The 23,935-nt window shown below is 45.5% G+C and overlaps 1 protein-coding gene across 1 annotated transcript in view; it reads right to left on the bottom strand.

The window, feature by feature from the left end:
* Skap1 (src kinase associated phosphoprotein 1) overlaps positions 1–23,935 on the bottom strand; it is a 295,682-nt gene that overhangs the window by 36,157 nt on the left and 235,590 nt on the right. The window contains exons 5-9 of the mRNA XM_059271622.1: positions 17,931–18,008; positions 16,569–16,652; positions 12,059–12,183; positions 9,413–9,476; positions 7,060–7,233 (exon numbers count right to left, since the gene is read on the bottom strand). Of these exons, the coding sequence (XP_059127605.1) occupies positions 7,060–7,233; positions 9,413–9,476; positions 12,059–12,183; positions 16,569–16,652; positions 17,931–18,008 (525 nt within the window). The remainder of the gene's footprint in view (positions 1–7,059; positions 7,234–9,412; positions 9,477–12,058; positions 12,184–16,568; positions 16,653–17,930; positions 18,009–23,935) is intronic.

Here is a 23,935-nt window from a genome sequence, read left to right as displayed (position 1 = left end):
CTGCCATATGGGTTCTGGGAATCGAACCCTGGTCCTCTGGAAAAGCAACCAGTGCTCTTAACTGCTGAGCTCTCTCCCCAGCCCTTTGAAGGATTCTTATTACTGGGTAAGGTCCAGCAGCAGGGAATTCCCCCTCCCGTCTGTAGGGCTTCCCAACCCCCCCTCAAGGTACAAAAATGTAAGGTAAGGAAGGAATGAAGTCAAATGTAGGAAACAGGGCACGCAGAAACAAATCAGACTAAACATCATTCTTCCCCCCCAGACTCCTCACTCCTGCCCCTTCCTCCCTTCTTCTGCTAGGATGGTTTTCCTTTTTGCTGTGGGGCCAATTTTACAGGACCGACAATATTAGAGGGTGCGTCGGTGCGTCCTCCTTGTAGAGATGCCCAATAATTTGGACAGCACGCAGCTCTTTTCCTGGTATCAAACAACTCAATCACAAGGCCCAATAATGTGCTGTGCTTAAGCACTTTTGCAGAGAGCGTTTATCCTACCGATGCGGCCCGTGCGCAGCTGTCTCTGCCTCCCAATTCTAATCAATGTAAATTGGGTCAGATCTCCGCTGTGAATTACAAATTGGATCCGAAGTTGGAGGGTCACCGTGCCTGCTACTCCACCTCCTTCCCACCGCCATTAGATGGGAAGCTACACCAAAGATCTTTTCTAAATAAATCAGACTTTATTGTAAAACTCGGCCACTGACGAGACATAACCTCATTAGCATTGATTTTAAAATAAATTATTGAAAGTGGCCTGCCTGCTCTTTGCATTTGTAAAAAAGGAGAATGTAAATGTATTTGCAATGATAAAAATGAAAACTAAAACTTGATTCCTTTATCCTTTCGGGCAACAGCACTTAGTCATGATACAAAAAAAAAAAAAAAAAAAAAAAAAGGAGAAGAAAAAATGGAAGCGTGTTTTGTTCACTTCCCAGATCCCAGAACAGAGTCAATGATTTCCACTGCACCTTTGGAGTCACCTAGAAAGAAAGAAAAATGCTGGCCATTAGGCATGTGTATTATTTGCTGCTGTTGCCAGGCCCCATGGTGATGGATGTGAACAGGAAGCTCAGGTCCCACTTCTCTTCTCTCTGCCTTGTTCCCTGGTGGCGGAAAGTGGCCTCCAGTTAGGAAGCCTCGTGACCTGATGGGCCTGGGACTGGGTCCCAGGAGTCTCTGGAGGTCTGAGGATGGGGTCCCGTCACACAGTGGAGGAAGCCCCTTTGACAGTTGGCTATGGTGAGCACAGCTCCTGGTACCTTCTTAGCTTCGGAGGGTTTGATACAATCAATCTCGGACCCTTCTGTGAAACCAAACTGGTATCTCTCCAGGTCCAAAGTCAAGACAATGATAATGTAACTGGGATTTCTAAAAAAGGCGTTTTGCTTAAAAAGAGGGGTGGGTTAGAGAGTTAAATTCCTTATTTTTGCTACTCTGTGCAAGGGGGGCTTTATTATTATTATTTGTTATTTTTGTGTGTGTGTGAGTGTGGGTACACACACATGCTCACATGCATCAGGGTGTATGTGTGGAGGTCACAGGATCACTTGAGAGTTACCTCTCTTCTCCCACCATGTGGATCATATGGTTTGGTGGCAGGCCTCTTTACCTACTGAGGCATCTCGTTGGCCTGAGATTTTCATTTTAAAAGACCATTTTGAAAAACATATTTATATATTTTAGGTTAAAGAGCTCATTGGATTTCTTTATAAGAATATTATTAGGCATTTTAGCATTACATCTATGGAAATACATCTTCATTTAAGAGAGAATTAAAATTTATGTGCTAGCTCAACTTTAAACAGTAATAGATTATAATGGTCCTTGCTCCTAACAGGGCATATGGGACCCCAATCTTACACAGGCTTTAAACAAATTAACCTCTGAAGATTACTGCCCACTTATTACATTAAATGCTCTACTTGATCCCCAAATATCTCATCTCAATTGGGAAAACAGTTGAAGAGGATTCTGTTAACTGTGTGAACATGTGAAGGAACCATGGGGCATCACAAATGAGCATCAGTATCCGGAGAGTCGATTTCAATCAACATTCTTGGCACAGTGTCAGGGACACTAATGAGAGGCTGAGAGGAACAGGACACTGAATCCACCTACGAGGGACAGAGAGGTGCTAGCTGCTCCGACACCTGACTCCTTCCTGAAGTGTGGCTCTGGCCCCCACCCCTGACACTGACTAACCTGATACCAGAAAGAACCGGGGTGGGGGGGCATGTGGGGGTGATCACATCAAAAAGAGGGAAACGCATTTTCCCCCAAACAAAAAGTGACAACAGCTTTTTAAAAAAAAATGCCAAATGTATTAATGTGCAGCCAGATGTCAAGGTGCTGTGGTGACAGCTGCAAGAGAAATGCAGGGAGGCTTGATGTGCAAAGGGAACAGCCAGAAAAATAGAAGGAAACCGCTCCCTGGCAAGCCCAGAGCTATAGACCCCCGCCTGCTCTTGCAGCTCTCTGGACAACAGTATGAGCAAGGGGCTAAGAACACACTCACTCCCTGCTGTGTGGTGCATAAATCTCAGCGGTTACCTCTTAATACTTCCATCCTCTCTCCATGGTACGGCTGATGCATAAGATAGTAAACTCGATTTGTGCTAACAGCAACGCTTGGAACACATAGGGTTGAGTTCTACAAATAATAACCGAGTACCTACTAAGTGGGGAGAGGAACATGAATGATCAGAGACAGAGCTTAATGTCAGTGGAGTCTGAGAGAATGTCACATCTGAGGACGCATCTGAGCAGAGATCAGGGGGACAGCATGGTTCCAGCTGGTGCTGACCCAGCAGCACCCCATGGCTGATGCTCAGAGCATAGATAGATAGTTAGGTAGATAGATAGACAGACAGACAGACAGAACAAGCAGGGATGAGGAAAACAAGAGGCCAAGAGGCTGGGGATGGCACTGATTCTTCTTCACACATTTTATGTTTTGGGCCTGGGTTTGTTTTGTATTTTTCTTTCTTTAGATTTCTGTCACAGTTCCCTTTTCCTGTGTGCCCGGACAACTTATACAGGGGGAAAGATAATCCCACAGAATGTTGTTTCCATTTGACTCTAATTAAAAAAACCCTAGTTATATGCTTTATTATAAAGCAATCTGGTTTCTGGGTCTATAACAACCCTCTGGGGCAGTGTGGGTAGCTTCAGAATGTGCACAGACATTTCCAGAAAGGCCTCTTCATCTCTTTCTGTTTGTTTTTTTTTGGAATCTCTAGAGAACACAGCTGGATCCTGCTGCCATTATAGCTACTACAAGGCCCCAGTTACAGCTTTCCTAGGTCTCAGATGCCTTACTGGCTTCTAGCCTTGAGGCCCCAGACAATGCAGGACCTGATAAAAGACATCCTTATATGGAATCTTGAATTGTGGATCTGGGCCCGTGCTGGTCTGCAGAATAACTTCAAGGAAGATGTGAAAAGATTTAGGAAAACCTGTTTTTTAAAAAAGGTTTAGTTTAGCACTTATTTACTAGTGTGTGCAAGCATGTGTGTCTATCAAGCATATGCAAGTTCCTATGGAGGCCAGAAGAGGGCATCAAATCCTCTGGAACTGGAGTTGTGAGCTGTCCAATGTGGATGTTGGGACCTGAACCCAGGTCCTCTAGAAGAGCAGCAGGTGCTCTTAACCGCTGAGCCATCTCTCCAGCCCCAAAGCCTCCTATTTTAACATCTGGCTTTCATACTTCTTGGTCATTCCCTGCAGTTCAATCTACTACAAATGAAATCTTAAAACTCATGAGCTCCCATATGCTCAACAGGAATGTTCAGAAATCTCTGTGGATACCAATGTTGAAACCATATTTTCCAGGACTAGCATTTTTTTTTTTGTGGTCTGTGAGTGCTTTGATTTTCTCTCCTGGGGACAAGAGTGCTAGCCATGTAGCAAATGCTAATTATCTCATGATTAATGTGATGTTGTGCATTTAATTTGATGACCCAGACATTATTTTGGTTAGGAAAAACTTTTTTTATTGACTTGGTATATGGTGTATATTCTTTTCACTCTTCCAGAAGTCCATTGAAATTACACCTGGGAAGGGAAGCCTCACTTACATGCCTTTCCTCATAGGCGCAGTGAGCACTTGCATAGGGCCCTCCCCAAAGAACAGGGTCAGCAGACCTGCCGACACTAAAAATCCTTCACAAAGTGTGTTGTTCACCTGTTATAACGAAACAAACGCTAGCTAGTGATCGGATTTGACTGCGGATGTGGTTTGCAGGGCTAGCACAATCCAGTGCTGCCTGGTTGCCCCTCCACCCAGCACCTGGCCTCTTGGTAGGAAAAAAAAAAAGGGCCTGAGCAGAAGGTGCTCTCCACATTCCATCTGTTCAGGATTTTCAGATTCACATATGCTTCATACACATAGCTGCAAATGCCTATTTGGACTGTGCATTTGGGTCTGGCTGGTGAGGGCGGGACCTGTCCATCCCCTAACTTTTTGAGGACGTAATACTTCCTATAAAACACCACCAGGTTAATGCTACCATCATTTGTGGAGTGCTTGCTGGATGCCAGTGTTCTGGGCTAAGTGCACACATTCTTTTCAGGCTCCACCCCCACCCCAAATCCCTCTAGGATGCTGCATTGCTTTCCCCGTTTCTACAATGGACAGAGAAGGCAAGGAGCTTGCTCAAGGTCTCCCAGCTAGCAGGCGGCGCAGATCCACTCTGACTTACAGCCAGCTTTGGGCCTGTTGCTTCTAGCTGTCCCCCACCTGCTGTTCTTCAGTAGGTGGTGGCTGGCATGAAGGGGAGTGGGCTGAAGGTGGGGTGGGGGGGATGATGCTAGGCCCCTCACAGTCTCTTTAGGACTGTGGTGTGACGTATGCAAAACTCCGAACAGCAATTTCAGAAGCAACAATAGTGAAGTGCTAGAACGCTTGGGTGATGGAGACACGCGGCTGGAATAATCACACGATAATTAAATGCTTGTATACCCCCACCCCCATCCCATGCTGTCTGTAAGGACTGAGGTGGATAGTGGCTTTTGTTTATTGGAAGCACAGGAAAGGTAGCTATTGTCTCTCTAACCTGCAGCAAGAGATCCTGGCTTTTCTAGAGTGTGGCTCCCTCACTTTCTGCAGACAGTTGTGGGCACAGGGTTAGTGGCTGTTTGAGCGGTTAGGTCCATTGCTTATATAAATGGTGGGAGGTTTGGAGGTGTTCCCCACACCCCAGCAGAGGGTAGGAGTTTAGGAGGAAGGATAAACTTGTACCACTGAGAAGCCAGTGGAACATTCCTGGTCCCTGACCCCAGAATCAGGGGATGGCCTCAAACCCATCCTGTTTTCTGAGGCCCCTTCCCTTTGCACTCCATCCCTGAGCATCAGCTTCCTCCTCCCTGGCTTCTCTGAGCACCACACACCTTTCCTCTGCACCCCAGAAGGCAGAGTGGTTCTGGGCGATGTTCCCCCAGCACTCTCCCACAGTTGGGACCGGAGGCGGAGCCTCGCCTGGATCTTTCCCAGAACCTGGGCAGCAGAGAACTGCCTGTGAGCTTACTGGGAAGTTTCTGGCCAAGTTGGGGAGTGCATCTCCTTTCCGGGAGCGCGGTGAATTAGATCCGTCTCCGCACCCTGCTGTTGCGATGGCACAGGCTGTGAGAGGCAAGATTCTCAGAGGAGCTGTGTTTTAATGTAGCAATTTGATTCAATTTTCCACTCTATAAAATTACCCATCACTGCTCGTTGCTTTCTAACAGACACCTTCACTCTTAATTTAACAATCCTATCGAATTCTGCCAGGGAAATTGGAAAAATTTATCACCTGTGAAATTTTATTTTCCTTTGGTTGTATCTGTTTTTGTAAAACTTCATTAACGACGATGACTTGCTGAGGGAATTATCATTTTTTTTTTAACTTCAGACACAAGAAATGGCTCGACCTCAACCAAGATATCATTTGCATAATAAAACACAACAAAAAAGGCTGGGGAAGCCGAGGCTGGCAGAGGCTAGAGGAACGAGGGGAAGGGATGGACTCTCCTTGGTGGGGTTGTGTGGACACAGCCTTGCCTCTTTGACTGGGGGGGGGGCCGCAATGACGTGGCTTCTCTTTCGGGCAAGAGACAGATAGGGAACGCCCTCTTAAGAGGGTTGGACCCTCTTCTGAGGGAGCCTTGAAATGTAATTATTTACTGATGATGCTTTTAGCAACAGGGCCCTGTCTTCAGGGGCCTGAGTGTTAGATTCACCTTAGTTCCCAGGTTCATCTGGGATGCAGGTTTAAATTGCTATAAATTTTGGCTTAATTTGAATTTCTTAGCAGAGCACTAAACTCCGGGCAAATTTCCATAGGAGCGCTTTCTGAATGGACTTGAAGATTCTGCTTTCCCATTGTCTAAATACCTCACAGTTAAAAGGCTCAGGCTTGGGTTTTCCAGTCTGACCCCCACTGTGCTCTGCACTGTTTACCAGCTGCTGGGTCCCCACCAGAAGTGGCTCCGGAAACAGTGATGACGGTGTGTTTTCTGAGATGCTAGTGAGCTTGCCTTGGGAAGGGGAGGGCTCCCCGGGGTTGACCTGCTGTGGCAGCGGGCGGAGGGGAAGCAGGGGGGTTTACTCTTGGAGGATAATTTGGTTTTGGACAGTAATGAGTTGTGTTCTATCAGAGTTTTACTGCATCACTAAATTGGTCTGTTGGCATTTGTATAATTCAGACTTCTGAGGCCTCCATACCCCGGAGACAACTTTTTGTGTCATTCTTGTGACTCTATAGAAAATAAGCAAGAACTAGAGAGTTATGAGAACTCACCCCCAAACTCACAGTAAACCACTGAAAATCAGAGGGGGTGTTCTCTGGCCTTTAATCTTAGTGGCACAGGAACAAATGACTTCACATGACACCTTGGTGGACCTCATCTTGCTCCCAGAGCAAGGCACAGCCCACTGTACTGGGAGTCATGAACTTCCTACACTGTTCCCATCAGAGAATGAGGGTTAGATCTGGATTCTTCTGGGGGACTGTTTCATCCTTCCGCCAGGTCAAGACTTTTTGAAAGTGGGGGAGGAGGATAATTAGAAGATGAAGTATTTCACCTGGTAGGACTTCATAAATGTCCTCTTCTTCCTCTGTGGGCTCAGGCAAGGTTCTGCACTGGGAACCAGCCTTGACGGAGTCAAAACCATCAATGTCATCGTACATTTCTTCCTCTTCTTTCTCCTCTTCCTCTTCCTCTTCCTCTTCACAGGGGATAGTTGAGGAGCTCAGATCTGCCAGGGCAAAGATAAGGATGAGCAAAGGTAGGGAAAAAAAGAATACGGCTGGGAAAGAAGGTGGGTGGGTGAAGGAGGAGGAGGGATGAGGAAAAAACATGTCAGAAGAAAATGAAACACTCGGTTAAACGCTCGTCCTTCTGACGCAGGCCTCGGTGGCAGGATCTACAGAAAAGGCCAGCCCGGCGCTGGGTCAGGTTTAAACCGCCCACATAAATCCTCTCTGGCCATAACACTTGGTCAGAATGAAGCAGCCCTGAAAAGTATGGGTGTGGGAATGAAAACACAAGGTGAAGGAAAGAAGACAGGCCGATGAGGCACTGCCCGCATGCCGCGCTCCGTTCATCAAGCAGAAAACCGGATGAGTGAGTGATGGCCCCGAGTTCTCTTAGGTAACAGAGCCAAGGCACCTATGGTGGCGTGTGAGTGCTCAGAAGCTCATCTCCCGATGGCCTCATCGTAGAATTCAGACAAATTTGTTTGGGGAGAGGGAAGAAAAATGGGGGAAAGTAGCAGAAGAAAAGAAATGGGGACATGGGAAAACACAACCGTCATGCGACCAGATGGAATGGCTAAACAGCCAGGTCCCCATGTCCTTTTATGGCCTGGCTGACCTTCCAGGGGGTCACTGAGTAGAGGATGTTCAGCCATTCCTGCGCCAGTGAGCACCGGGGCAGGGAGCAAGATTGGGTTCAGTTCTGGTGGTGGTGGTGAGGGGGGTGGGAGGTGCATTCTCTGCCTTCGGGGTGCTCCTGGAAACCCCCACCAAGGGGCCTCTGCAGGACCTGGTGAGCACACTGAGTGTACTCTGGGGAAGGGAAGGGTGGAGAGACTCGAACAGTTCATTTCGAAACACAATAAAACTGTTTGGCTTGATTAGGCTTTTAATAAAGATTTCCCAACACATTTCATCTGAATTCTGGCGACTTCATATGAGGAAAGGATCAAAGGCACATTTGCGGCTTCAACCATATGTTATTATTTTGTTTGTTTTAAAATAAAATGGAATGAATAATTTCTTCAATGTGAGATTCTGAAAGTACCACAGGGTACAGCTCAATAAAGCTGCTTTGAGTTTTATGGAGGTTTACACACTTAGGGGTATATTACACGCATAAATCCTAGGCACCTAGATGAGCGTGTGCCCTGTAGCCTCCCCATCAACACTCGTGTTTGCCTAGTTCCAGTCTATTATACGAGATGCTGTTGGTGTACGCCGTAGCAGTTTGTTTTTGTAATAGCAGAGGTAGAAGTGAGTAAAAGAGGCAATTCTTGTAATTAAGGCTCCGGTGCTTCCTTCTTTTTATCCACAATAAAATCTTATGGCAGAATAATAAACCGTGATGAGAAAGCTTGGTGATTTGAGGTGGATGTGCTCCTCTCTGTGTCGTGGGCCATGCTCAAAGTTGGTGTTCTTACATTCTGCTGAGGCCCGGTCTTGCTACGGTGGTCCATGAGGGTCCTCTTAGGCCAAATCCACCTGCTAGGCCACTCCCAGGCAAAGCTTCCTGGGCCATTGCGACTGCTGCACTAGGCCTGCAGGCTGGCCGGTAGAGGGTACTCTAAGAATAGCCATTTAATCTCTTCAGGCAGGACTGGCCATCCCAAGGCAAGGGATATTTTGTTGTGGCTTGGGAAATAACAATTTATTTTTAATGTCCAGCATCCCTGATGGCTACCAAGATGAGTCTAGAATTCTACTTCTAAATGAGAACAAAAACAAAAATAAAAAGAGGAGGAGGAGGAGGAAGAGGAGGAGGAGGAGGAAGAAGAGGAAGGTTTTGGATCTCAACTAGATGATGGCTACTCTGAATTACCCTTCCAGAATAGAAGGGGTTGGGGGACAGTGACTTGAGCTAAACTGGCTTTTAGAATCTTTTCCAAACGATGATTAGTATTAAAGATTTTGTCTCCATGGTGTCAGTGGATGGGTTATGACATCAGAGGTGATCTCCAGGTGGATGATTGCCTGGCCTTCTCATTCACATATGATACTATTTGTTGTTATAAATCAGGGCTAAATAAATAAATAGGATTAAATAAGGCAATATGGGGTAGGGGAGAATAGTGGATCAGGAGAAAACACATGCGGAAACCTTTAGATTAAACTTCTAAAATATAACTTCAACTGCAAATGCACTCACATAGCAAATATATTTGAAACGATGTCTCTTACCTTTTAACAAGAAACTTATTTGGTCCACCCAGTCTCTGGCGTCAGCTGGACTCAGAGCTGTAAACTGGAGGAAAATGAGGGGATTAATTTAGCCGCTACCTTCACTCAAACTGCCAGGACTCCTGCTAGACAGACTCAAAGGAGTTTCAGAACCAAGCATGGAGTTTAGGGGTTCTCCATCTCCTTACCACTCAGAAAAAGAAAAAAACCCAAAACATCTCACGCAGCTTCTTTGTGCCTACAACAATTTTACACACCAGAGAGGATAGCTTTAAGTCTGGACATATATGTTCATGTGTACCTGCTCATTTGATTCCTTCTTTATCAGAGGTTTTCGGGGAAAAAGTTTGTAGGAAAAACAACAGCAACAAATCAACATGGACGTGAGATGGGAATACTACAAGGGAGGGGCCTTTGATAGCAAGGGGATGGGTTTTTCAGTGTTAGGGCCTTGCACACTCTAAGTTAAGTACTCCACCGCTGTGCTAGATGCTCACTCCACAGCAGGATGTTGAGGAGAGGCAGGGAGCCCTTATTGTTGTGTAGAGCAGGCTTGGGGTGGGGCTGCTGAAGTAATGCTGATTTGGTTGGGTTTTTAGAGAGTTGGTGGAAAGCCATGGAAGGAGCTGAACACTTCAGCCATGGGAACCACGGGAGCAGCCACAGCATCAGATGTGTGCGGGGCTAAAAGGTGGACTGGGGAACAGGTCCAGGTGGAGAGCAGTGGGTCAGGCAGGAGGGCTCTGCCCAGACTTAAAATGTAGGCAACAGGAAGCCACTGTCAGTTCGAGCAAAGAGTGTGGGTAATTCTTTCAGTAGCCGTGGTTAGGGAGGATTGGAATAGGGATATTTAGAGACTGAAGACCAATTAGAAAGCTGTTTAAGTAGCCCTCTGGGTGAAGTGATAGGGACTTAGCAACTGTGGTGGCTGTGGGAATAAATAGAGGAAGAAAGGACCAAAGGAAGAATCCATGGCTCAGAATGATGGTTTAGATTCAATGGGCTAAAGACAGGCACATTCTGATTCACAAAACAGAGCAGCCAAGCACCAACCCTTTGTAATTTTAAAATGAAAAAACTTGAAATGAAAGGATATTTTAATTCTATGGCCATTAGGGTTGGATAAAAATACATGCTGCATAAGAAATACAGGTTCATGCTTTATCATTATCATTCTGTGGTGTGTGTGTGTATGTGTGTGTGTGTGTGTGTGTGTGTGTGTGTGTGTGTACAAGCAAGTACACATACTCTTTGTAGACATGCAGAGGCCAGAGGGCATTGATGTTTTCCTCTATCACTTTCAACATTTATTCCTTTGAGGCAGAGTCTCTCCTTGAACCTTAAGCTCATGTTTTTTTGGGTAGGCTGGCACTCTGCAAGCACCAGCAATCCTTGGGTCTCTATTCACCATGGTGCTGGGCTTAAAAGAGTGTTTAGACCATATCTAGCTTGTTACATGGGTTCTGGATTTAAACTCAGATTTTCATGATTGTGTTACAATCATGAGTCATCTGAATCATCTCTCCAGCATATCATAGTTTCTGAAAAACACACAGTTTTTGGATGTGTTTCTAGGAATATTGGTTTGAGCTTCTCACATAAACTTTGATCTGGATGAAGTAATAATATAATTTAATAATAAAAATAATTTAGATAGAGTGCATATATCTGTTACATAATGTTTAAAAGGACCCTATAGAGAAGTTTTAGTTAAACTTTAAAACATCTGGACATTGTGTAGTGGAGACATGGATCATTTTATCCAATAAATGATCGAGACACTATCAAGGGCAAAAAGTTGAGTGAGGAGGAAAATTTGAAAAGTCAAAAGGTTCTTTAAATTGTTAATTTAGTTTTTGTATGTACTTTCTCTTTCCTAAGGTAGCTAAAGTTCAGTTACACAGCTTTAGCAAAGATGTGATAAAATAGATTACCTACAAATGAACAGACAATAGACACATACACGGAAAATACATACTTGATGAATATCAACATATTCACTTGGACATAGTTTTAATTGTTTTAAAAAGGGAGTAGTGAATATTCAAAAATATATAAAAATTGCCATAATGAGGAATAAGTCTCTCATTGACAAGGCTTTGTAGGCCCCCAGACTTCACTATTTCTCCTCAGAAACCATTGCCATCAAGGGCTTAGAAATCCTTCTAGAGACATAGCCTATCCACTCCCAGGAGGTAGGTTTTGGACAGGAAGGCAAACATGGGAAAAATTATTTTTCACTCTGTAGTTAGATGTTGCTTATTTTGGGTTTCATGGATGGACACAAGGTTGACCAGTTGGAAAAACAGAGAGAATAGGAACAGCAGTGGCGAAGTCAGCCTGTGAGTAAGGAACTGGACCGTGGGTTGCAATAGACAAGAGTCTCACCTGTGGGATGATACTGGGAAGGTAGGGGAGGGGTAAAGAGATAAAAGCCGAGTAGAGGTGGTATCCAGGGTGAGCATAGCCACAGATGGGAGGGAGGGGCATGACACAGCAAAGGACGGAGCAGGAGAGCAGCTCTTAGCTGGGGAGAAAGGAGCAGGTAGCACAGAGGGTGGAATCCGACACAGTGGCCAGCGACCACGGGTCACATGCAACAGCAAGGAAAACACAAGTCTAATAAGGGTCACCAGGCCATCCTACCTCATAGCTGCGTCTATCCTGGGAGGTCAGTTCAAAGCAGGATTCTTTCTTGGAGTCTTTTCGCAGGTGGGGTGCCATCCGGACACTGTAGCCCTTAATGAGAAAGGTCCCTTTGGGCTGCTTGCCTGCAAAACAGCAAAGCTCTCTGTATCTCTAGAGAGACACACCAGCTAAGGGAAGGCATCTTCTCTGGTATGGAAAATAAAAAGCACCAAACAGCTGTTACATCCCCGAGGAACTACACTTGTCTAAGAAAGGTTATCAGGGATGCTAGGGAGGAGGCTTGGCCATAGTCAGACAGAGATGAGCACCAAGCAAGGGAAATCCAACACGAAAGGTTATTTTACCAAAACCGTACAAGAGAGACAGGGAATTTATTGGAATGTTAAGAGATCTATAATAACAGAAAGCAGGAGTTATTACAGCAGGGAGAGTGGCTGTAAATGTGGGGCTCTTGAAGGCTATTACAGAGCTCAGACATTATTACCAGGGCCAGCAGAGTTCACGTTCAAGGAGGGGTACAGCAGCAGAGGGGGCTAGTCTCAAGTGCCTGAATCTCCTTCCATACCCTACCTCAAATGCTTGTCCCTCCCCTGCGGGCCAGGTGGGGATTTATGCTAGAGGAAGAATAATTCAAACTCAGCATTGGATCTTCTTCCAAGAGGTAAACTGGAAGTAGCCAAGTAGTGTATCATGAGAGGATGAGGAAGGTGACAGGAAGAAAGGGACCCCAAAGGAAGGAAAAGAGATGCCACTCTGCCGGTCACCTCTATTCTAAAAAAGATACAGTATTGGACTCTTCGCTATTTCCCCGAGAGAGGTTGTGCCTGTGTTCTGTGGTTCAGACAGAGCGGAAGGAATCCATGGTCCCCATCCTCTCTAAAGGGACTTGGGGCTTCACCCTCAGGAAGAATGGAAAACACCCAGGAGGGTGGCGTGATCAGCTGACCACAGAACTGTGTAGAGGGGACAGTAACTGCAGTGTCTGGGTGATGACAGTGTCCTCTGTCAAGTGGAGTGAACTGGAAATGAATCTGTCCCTCACTGCATCCAGTGCTGAAGACTCTTGTGGTCTGGGACGTCTTTGGATGATAATGGTGGTAAGTGAAGGGCAAATGGGGAGGGAGGGAGAGAGAGAGACAGAGAGAGGGAAGGAGGGGGAGTGAGAGGGAGAGGGAGAGGGAGAGGGAGAGGGAGAGGGAGAGGTTCTATTTTTACCTGATTGAGCTAAAGGAAACACACAAACACTATACCCACGGAGAAAGTGTCCTGGGCACAATAAGGAGTAACTGGCGAGAGGGGAGCCATGCAACAGTGCTCTCTGACACCAGATCTTTTTTGTTAAAGTATCCCTCCTTGTTCTAACCGGCCACTAAAATGTTTTGTTGTTTCTTTGGTCACCAGGTTTTATTTCACCCTGACGGCAAAATGGTCCATAAAAGTCTCCAAGCCTCTTGCTCTCTCGTTCCCCCCTCCCCTCTCATCATAAGACCTGAGTTCTGAATGAACAGACTTGGCGTTATACTCAGACATGCCAACACTTATCACCATTTTTTAAAGACACGCATTTTTATTCTGTGTGTATGGGTGTTTTGCTTGCATGCACACATGTGTGCCATGCGCATATCTGGTGTCTTCAGAGGCCAGAAGAGGTTACCAGATTTCTTGGACCTAGAGTTACAGATGGCTATGGGCGACGAACGGGTACTGGGAACTGAACTTGGGTCCTTTGCAAGAGCAATAAGTGCTCTTAACCATGGGGCCCTTTCTTCAGATCCCCAACCACTTATTTAAATGCATGGGAAATGATGAACAGTTTTACAGTGGTCCAGATATCATACTAGCCGGGCGCTGGTGGCGCACGCCTTTAATCCCAGCACTTGGGAGGCAGAACCAGGAGGATCTCTGTGAGTTCGAGGCCAGCCTGGGCTACAGAGTGAGATCCAGGATAGGTGCCAAAGCTACACAGAGAAACCCTGTCTCGAAAAACAAACAAACAAATAAACAACCAAAACCAAAACCAAACCAAAACAAAAACAGATAGTTTGAAGAATAGAGTGACTGTCTGCCTTGTAGGTCTAGAATTAACTAACTAATTAATTAATTAGCCAAGTTTTTGAGACAGGTCTCATAAGCCCAGGCGGATTAACTCCCTACATAGCTGAGGATTGTCTTGAACTCCTGATCCTCCAGATTCCACCTTCTGAGTGATGAGATCACAGGCATGCACCATCACACTGGTTTTATGCAGTGCTGAGGATCGAACCCAGGGCTTCATGCACGCTAGGCGAGCATCTACCAACTGAGCTGTATCTCCAAGCCTGAGGCCTAGAATTCAGGGGAGAAGCCATCCTTGCTGGGCTTGCAAGTGAGCTGGGGGTTGGAAAGCCACAGAGCTTCTGTGGCTCAGTGTTCTATCATGCTGCTGCCAGTAGCCCTGAATGGGAAAGACTCTGAGGCATCCGAGATGGTCCAAAGGTGAAATCAGCGATGCTGCTGCACGAGGAGGGATAGACTGAGGCAAATGCCAGAAAGCCCGCAAATCCTGAGGATTCCAGGTCACTCGCAAAACTGTAGTTCAGTCTGCCATGGTTGTACCCAAGGTGCTGGGAGACTGTTCTCCGGCTGGGTGTCTAGACATCAGGAGAACATGGTTTAGAAGGAAGGAAAGGCAAACAGTACATGATTGGAGGCAAATCTAAGGCCTGCTTTGTGGAGTTACCACTGCTCTCTGTATGAAGGTGGGCGAGCCCGAGGAAGTCCCTTCAAGGACTTTATCCAGCTCCTCTCCCTCTCGATTCCAATCTGCGAAACTGTATTTCCTCCCTGGGAGTCCACATTCATTTTTTTGGTTTTGTTTTGTTTTTTTGTTTTGTTTTTCAAGACAGGGTTTCTCTGTGTAACAGCTCTGGAATTCGCTCTGTAGATCAGGCTGGTCCTAACTCACAGAGAGCCACCTGCCTCTGCCTCCCAAGTGCTGGGATTCCAGGCGTGCGCCACCCCTGCCTGGCCTACAATAACTTTTAACTTGTATTTATTTGTAGTTCCCACCAATTACACTTAAACCCTCTCTTCCTTCTCAGGGACTAAGGCACTGTGTTCAACGGGGATGAGTGGCCTTCTAGGGATAGCGTGTGGTGGCTCATTGAGAAACTGCCTCTGAGTCAACACGCCACTGTTACTGCGGGTCATCTGGCTGAAGAGCAGCTCTTGGGAACAACTACTTAGGCTTCAACACTCTGTGGCTCCAGGAATGTCCACTGGAATACTGTTTCCCAATAGCTATGACTATGCTCTTAGAGAGTTTGAACCCCAAGACTCTATTTCTGGGCTATTGTTAAACACTGCTTAATTTTTTTCTCAGAATTATTATTAGTATATTATTGCTAATTATTTCATGTGTGGTGCGAGGAATTGAATTCAGGACCTTGCGTACACCAGGCAAGTGCTCTGCCACTGAGCTGTATCTCCAGTTCTTGGCTTGGGACACAGAGTCTTGCTACATAGCTCAGTCTAGTCTTGAACATGTGATCCTCTTGCCTCAGCCTTCTAGGTGTTGGGATTGCAGGAGTGTTTGTTTGTTTGTTTTTCTTGCTGTTGTCGTTTGTGTGAACATCTTTGTGTGTGTATGTGTGTTCTCACTTGCACGTGTATGTATGTGCGTGGTCCTGTCTGTGAGTGCACGCCATGGTGCCTGTCTGTGAGTGCACGCCATGGTGCCCACACAGGTTAGAGTACACACAGCCTTTGGTGCTGGTTCTTCTCTTGCACCTGCTGGAGACAGGGCTTCTTGTTTGCTGCTGTGTACATCAGGCTAGCGGGTCTAAGAGTCCTGGGGGATTCTCCTGATTTTGCTTCACACCCCCCTGTAATTTCCGACTGCCTCCCATTTCACTGTAAGAGCACTGGGGTTACAGACCTATAGTATCACTTATAGCTTTAGGGGGGCTCTGGGGATTTGAACTCAAGTCCTCAGGCTTATGCAGCAAGTATTTTACCCACAGAGCCATTCCCCCAGCCTATTTATTTATTTAAAAAATGCTTAACCATTCAACTCTGATAATACTGTGTAATAAGTCACAATAGACCATAACCCTTCCATATATTGGCCACACTTTGTTCAAAGAGGGAAAAAGCGCTAAATTGGTCTGTGTTTTTTTTTTTTTTTTTGTTTTTTTGTTTTTTTGTTTTTCGAGACAGGGTTTCTCTGTGTAGTTTTGCGCCTTTCCTGGAACTCGCTTTGGAGACCAGGCTGGCCTCGAACTCACAGAGATCCACCTGCCTCTGCCTCCCGAGTGCTGGGATTAAAGGCGTGTGCCACCACTGCCCAGCTGGTCTGTGTTTTTGGCAGTGGGCAAGGCATGAGTTCCCCAAGTCTATTTCTTTCTTAAGCATCTCGCTCTATGGGTGTTAGTTAAGGACTGCTATCTAGGCATCTAAGCGCTTGAGCATTTACGAAGTGCTTGTGTCCAGGAGTGAGGGTGCCGCTCTGTAAACGGAGAACACTTACTTTTCTCATTAGCGTAGTAGAGAAAGAGGCCTCTGCTGACCACACACCATCGCTTCTGCCATTCTGACCCAAAGAAGCTGTGATCTACGTGGAAGAGAGAGAAGAGACATAAATCCAGGTAACTAGAATAGCCTACGAGTCTGTAAAATCCAACAACACAGTCGAGTGGGTTATTGTTTTATCTCCCAGGTTAATGGACTGTAAAACCCTCCTTTTTACTCCCACAGGTTAGCTCGTATTGACTGAGTGGCGAGGGGGAACTCCATCACAGGCCCAGGTTCTTAGTGAGCTTGCTCCTCCGTGCTCCTCCGTGCTCCCACGGCTTGTCTTTTTATTTGGCTTATTTTCCATCCTTCAGGATCAAATCTCATCCTGAATTTTTCAGACTTTCTATGATATCTTTGTCTGTTTTTTGGAGACAGAGCCTCACTGGGTAATCCAGGTTGGCCTGAAACTCCTGGCTATCCTCCTGTCTCAGCCTCTCTAGTGCTGGGATTATAGGCATGCATCATTATACCCAATTAACCGTCATTTCCTTATGTGTTGCTTTCTGTGAACCAAAGCGATACTCCGGGTCCTCCAGGCCATGGCCAGGAGAAGGGCTTGCTTTTTCGCCTTCGTTTTGAGAACATGTGGTAAACCAGTTTGCCTGTTGAGCATTAGAACCAGGACTCTGGCCCTTGTAGTATCTATTTTAATGGAACAATTTAAAGGGTCAAGAGTTGGGCATGTCTGAAATTTGGAAGCAGGCTGCTTCACACTTGGAAAGACTACATTCTTGACAAAACAGTGTCACTATTCTTCTTCTTCTTCTTCTTCTTCTTCTTCTTCTTCTTCTTCTTCTTCTTCTTCTTCTTCTTCTGAGACAGGATTTCTCTATGTAGTCCTGGCTGTCCTAGAGCTTACTCTGTAGACCAGGCTGGCCTTGAACCCAGAGATCCACCTGCCTCTGCCTCCCAAGTAATGGGATTAAAGGTGTGCGCCACCCACATTCCCTGGCTACAGTGTCACTCTTGATGGGAGCACATAGAGTTGAGGACAAGAATATCATCCATCCATCTATCCATCCAACTCACAAAGATCTGCCCATCTCTGCCTCCCAAGTGCTAGGATTAAAGTTGCCACAACTGGGCTAGAACCAATCCCACTGAAGCCCACAGCTGCCTGAAGATTTGGGCCCTCTCTCTTTAGTTGGCACACACTAACACCACACTTCCTTCATTTCCTGACTTATATGGGCCTAGCACAGCCCCAAGAAGACATCCACCCTATAGTCTAGCGACATCTCCTTCTCTCCTTCCCTCCTTCCCTCTCTCCCTCCCTCTCCCGGAACGGTTCACTCTTCATGGGGCTGATTAATACCTTTGCTTTTCTTCTCCAAGTATCCTTGTTTGATGATGTTATCCAGCTCCTGAGCCCCTCTTAAGATGTTTTCCACTCCTAAAAGGGACGACAGTAAAATGCTTTGTTTAAACCTGATAGAATTTCCATTTAAGCTACTTTAGATTATTCACATTAATGATGGAGTACAGAAGGGTAATTGTTTAAACGTAGCACAAAATACAACAATTTCTCTATGATTAGGGGAAAAAGCTAATTTTCTTCCTAATTATATCTAATGCTAATATTGCTTAAAATGACTAACCATACATTAACTTGTGGTAAGGGGAGGTAGCCTAAATCTGTACTGATCGGCAGGAAAAGGACTCTGGGGAATTAGGAATTTGCAGTGGATATAAGCTCTAAATTGGGTAATCCACACTGAGATAATCAAAAGTCAAATGAATAGCAACCAAGAAGGACAAGCTTCAATGAGTAATAGACTGTACAATGCGTGCAGTTGTTTTAAAAGGGACAATAAACACACAGCCACTTGTGGGTTTTTTTTGTTATTATTTTTGTGTGTGTATTCGTGCTTGTGTGCATGTGTGTGGGTGCATGCACACACATGTGGGAGCGTGTGTTTGTAGGGCAGAGTTGGAATTGGGTGTCTTCCTCTATTGTTTGTTCTCCGCCTGGTTTTTGAGGCAGGGTCTCTCACGGAACCTGGAGCTCACCTATAGGCTGCACCGGCTGGCTGGCTGGTGAACTCTGGGGCATCTGACTGTCTCCACACCCCCAGTGCTGCACTTACAGACTAGTGTCACTTGGTCTAACTTTTATGTGGGTGCCTGGGATCCAAACTCTGGTCCTCGTGTGTACACAGAAAGCATTTTACCCACTGAGCCATCAACCCAGCCTGTTTCATTTTACAGCTGCTCTGGGGAACACGCCTTTTGGGACACTCACAGGAAGAAGGGTTATGCAAGGTGTATTTGGCGATAGTCACCAGATCTTGGGTTTTTTCAAAGTATGGTGTGAGTGTGTGTGAGTGTGTGTGAGTGTGTGTGTGTGTGTGTGTGTGTGTGTCTAAGAATCATAGACACTTTAGCAAAAAAGAAGGCCTCGGGGCTGACATCAGCCTTTAACTGCAGGGCGGTGACATTCTTGGCTTTTAGTAGCTTCCTTAGGTACAGATTTATTGAGATGCCAAGGTCCTAATTCATCTTCCTGCCTGGAGTTTGTACTGGCTTCACAGAAAGGAGCGGCAGAACACTGAGGCAAGAAGTGCCTTCTCAACGATAAAACAAAAAAAGGACATCAGCCTCAGCATTTACTATTTATTATTTATGTAAGCTGTCCCAGATCATGTGATCCTTCTGTCTCCACATCCTGGATGTTTACAAGCTTGAACCACTGTGTCTAGCTCCCGTAAAAACTCTAGAAAAATCCAGCTCTGCGTTTCCCTTCTTCTCTCCTCTCCTGTCTCCGCCTTCCTTCTCCAGTGTCTGCTCTGCTGCTAAGCCACAACCCTGGCCAACTTCACAGTTTTAGAAACATTTAAAAAAAATTACATTTATTTAGTGTGTGGTATGTGTGAGTTCTCTCCTACCATGTGGGGTCCTGGGGATTGAACTCATGGAGTCAGACTCTACAACAAGCGCCTTTGACTGTGGAGCCATCTCACTGGCCCCAACTTTACATTTCTTAATTAGGACAAATGGAAGAGAGTGGGCTAAAAGAAGCTGAGTATTTATTTTTTAGTTCTCCAACCCAAATGTTTTCCAGTTTGACTTTAAAATTTCTGAAGAAAATCATTCAAAATACACTGTACATACATTTATACAATTTTCTTTTCTTTTTTTTTTAAGTTATTTTTTATTGCTGGACTGTGGTGGTGCACGCCTTTAATCCCAGCACTCAGGAGGCAGAGGCAGGTGGATCTCTGTGAGTTCGAGGCCAGCCTGGTCTACAGAGCGAGTTCCAGGACAGGCTCCAAAGCTATACAAAGAAACCCTGTCTCAAGAAAACAAATAAACAAGAAAATTATTTTTTATTTATTTGTGGGTGTGCCTGTTTGCATTTATGTGTATATTGTCCTTGTTGAGGGCAGAATAGGGCACTGGATCCCCTGGACCTGGAGTTATAGACAGTTGTGAGCTGCCGGATGTGGGTGCTGGGAACTGGACTCAGGTCTTCTGCAAGAGCAGTAAGTGATCCTATTTATACACTTTTATACAATTTCCCATTTATACAGTTTTCAAAGAATAAATAAAAATTATTATTTCTTTAAAAAATCATGACGACACAATGAAACTTCCAAAGGAGTCCAACAACAATCCTGCCCAGCTATGATGCTCATAAACCAGACTGATGATGTCATGGCACCACAGCCTTACGGGTACAGTCGTGGTACATATACCTTGTCAGTAACTAACCGTTCTCAAATTGGACTTAAGACCTGTTCAAGAGGAGGAAAGTTATTACTGTGTTAGAAACCTAGCTGACTACTCAGTCCTAGTAAAGTCATGGTTATCAGGGGAGAATTTACAACCTCTAATTTACTAAACCAACATAATCCCTCACGACAACCTACAAACATTTGTCCTGATTCCCATAGATAAGTGCAGTCCTCACTCCTTATCAAGGAAACGTCTCTTTGCAACAGGTAGAGACCACTACAGAAAACTACAACCAATCAGAGTTATGGAGCCCAGTCCCAGTGAATACATCTACAGAACACAGAAGCATTTTGTAGGACAGAAAGATTGTAAGAACAAGATCGGGGACTTTGCTGTGAAATTGTGTTTCCTAGTAATGTCAGAAGCTACACACAGAAAGTCTCACCAGCATGAATGCCCTAGATGTGAACTGAATAAGAATGGTACCAATGGACATGCCAGTCTGGCCAAGGAAAACCCACAGGGCCTTAATCCTACATCAAGAACTTTAGGCAACCGAGGAAAGCTGGGAGTGGGAGAGGTGCTCTTTCCCAGGGAAGATCACAACAACCGGTTGTCCAGTGCCCAATGGTCAGCCCTGAAAACATATATACAGATAACAATGTATGGACTGAACAGGTTACATCTAGGATTACATATGTATACGCATATATCATAGACTAGTATTTTAACTGGGCGAAGATGTGTTACATTTGTTTATGTTGCAGAATTTTCCTTTAACTGTGTAAAGGTGTGTTACTTTTGTTTATGCTCCATTTGTTTAATTGTGAAAAAATGTGTTGCCTTTGGTTCACCTTGCCTGCCTAAGGCACCTGATTGGTCTAATAAAGAGTAGAACAACCAATAGCTGGGCAGGGAACTGATGGGGGGGCGGCAGTGGCAGGGAGAGAGAATAAATTGGAGGAGAAATCTAGGCTTGGGGAAAGACAGGAAGAAGAGAAGAATGAGAGGAGGAAGGGAAGAAGGAGGGACGTACCTGGAGCCAGAAGCCAGGCAGACACCTAGACACAGAGAAGCAGTGAAAGTAAGATACACAGAAGGAAGAAAGGTGATAAGCCCGAGGCACAAGGTAGATAAAGAGAAACAGGTTAATTTAAGTTAAAAGAGCTAGCCAGAAACGAGCTAAGCTAGGCTGAGCAGTCAAAACCAATAGTAAGTCTCCGTGTCATGATTTGGGAGCTGATTGGTGGCCCTAAAAGAAAAAGGAAGGAGAGTGGGATTGCTGTATGGGAGGGTTTGGACAGAGGAAAGGGAAAGGAGAAATGTCATAATTGTATTATGATCTCAAAAAAGTGTTATTTCACTAGGCAGCGTGGGCACATGCCTTTAACCCCAGCACCCGGGAGGCAGAGGCGGGCAAATCTCTGCGTTTGAGGCCAGCCTGGTTCTACAGAGTGAGCTCCAGGACAGTCAGGGCTACTCAGAGAGACCCTGTCTTAAAACAAAAACAAAGAATTATGAAAAAAGCAAGTGAGGCAGGCCTGGTGGTGAAACGCCTTTAATCTTACCACACAGGAGGCAGAAGCAAGCAGACCTCTGTGAGTTCAAGGCCAGCATGTTCTTTATAGAGAGTTCTTGGGCAGCCAGGGTTACATAGTGAGATCCATCTCAAAATAGAACAAAACAAATTCCAAACCCAAAATTCCAAACAACAACAACAACAAAAATCCAACAACAAATCAAAACAAATCCCCCGAAACAAGGCTGGAGAGGATGGATCAGTGGTTAAGAGGACTGGAGTTCAACACCTAGCATTCATATCAGGCAATTCAAAATAACCTAATTCTAGCTCCGAGGGACAACATTTTCTTTTTTTCCCCCAAGACAGGCTTTCTCTGTGTAGCCCTGGCTATCTTGGAACTTACTCTATAGACCAGGCTGGTCTCAAACTCACAGAGACCTGTTTGCCTCTGCCTCCTGAGTGCTGGGATTAAAGGCGTGCACCACCACAGCTGACTTAGGTTGGTACCCTTTTCTGGCCTCTGTAGGTACCTGAACTCACACCTACATCCCTACCCACACATACATACATACACATAATTAAAAATAAATCTCTAAAAACAAACAAGTCAAATCTGCATAACAGAATAAGGTGCGGCCACAGATGAATCAAGTGGGCCACTGTGTGGTGTCTTTAAACTTAAGGGTGGAACCAATTTTTCTGCCCATCAGTCATTTTTGGACCTCGCCATAGCTAACATCTACTCAGCAGGGGCTAGGAAGCAGGGCTTCGCTCAGCGCTTTACTTGCTTTTTGTTATTAAAAAAAAACAAAACAAAACCATTTTGGGCTGAAATGTAGCTCAGTGGGAGAGTGTTTGCCTAGCACGTGTGAGCCTTAAGCTCAATTCCCAGCACTCTCAAAACACAGAAAAACCAACCCACAATTAAGATGACCATTTTGCCTCTAAGCTAGTTCAAGCATAGTTTTTAAACTATGGGCTGGATTGACGGCCCTGTGATTTAGAGTGCTCACTGCTTTTGCTCTGGTTCCCAGTCCTCACATGGCGGCTCACAGACTGCAACTTTGGTTCCAAGGTCTCTGATGCCCTCTTCTGGTCTCTGACGGTACCAGACCCTTATGGGGTGCACATACATACATGCATGCACACACTCATACACATAAAAATGAAAATCTTACAAAACCCACAAACATAGATTGGAGGTTGGAGAGATGGCATGGTGGTTAAGAGTATGTGCTGCTCTTACAGACCACTCAAGTTTGCTTCCCAGCACCCAGTTCGGCAGCTTTCAACTGCCTATGACGTCAGATCCAGGGGGATCCGATGCCTCTGGCCTCCACATGCACCTGTACTCACAGGTGTACATATGCACACACACACACACACACACACACACAAACACACCCCTAAAAAATAAATCAGGAGTCTTTTTTTTTTCACTTTATGTGATTGATTTTTTTTTTTTTAAAGATTTATTTATTATGTATACAGTGTTCTGCCTGGATGTATGTCTGCAGGTCAGAAGAGGGCACTAGATCTCATTACAGATGGTTGTGAGCCACCATGTGGTTGCTGGGAATTGAACTGAGGACCTCTGGAAGAGCAGCCAGTGCTCTTAACTTCTGAGCCATCTCTCCAGCCCGTGATTGATTTTTTTTTTCTTTTTTTCTTTTTTTTTGGTTTTTCGAGACAGGGTTTCTCTGTGTAGCTTTGTGCCTTTCCTGGAACTCGCTTGGGAGACCAGGCTGGCCTCGAACTCACAGAGATCCGCCTGGCTCTGCCTCCCGAGTGCTGGGATTAAAGGCGTGCGCCACCACCGCCCGGCCGTGATTAATTTTTTATTCAATTGACTTGTTGTCAACTTCCTTGTTCACAGAATCTTTCCTTCCATCCTTTCTTCCTCTCTCTCTCTCTTCATCCCTCCCTCTCGGCTTCTCCTTCTTTGTTTTTGAGACAGGGTCTCACTCTGTAGCCCTGGATGGTCTGGAATTCACCATGTAGACCAGGCTGGCCATCCTTGGCAACCATTTTCATTTGTAGGGTTTTACAGTTAGTAAACTCTGTGTTGGGTATAAATCCTTTCAGATGGGTCTTGGGGTACATGTCTGAGATGAACCACAGCA

This window comes from Peromyscus eremicus, chromosome 8a, assembly GCF_949786415.1.
Source record: "Peromyscus eremicus chromosome 8a, PerEre_H2_v1, whole genome shotgun sequence".
In the NCBI taxonomy this organism is placed as follows: domain Eukaryota; kingdom Metazoa; phylum Chordata; class Mammalia; order Rodentia; family Cricetidae; genus Peromyscus; species Peromyscus eremicus.
The sequence above is the reverse complement of the archived record's forward strand: the minus strand, read 5'-3'. Positions and strand labels throughout refer to the sequence as shown.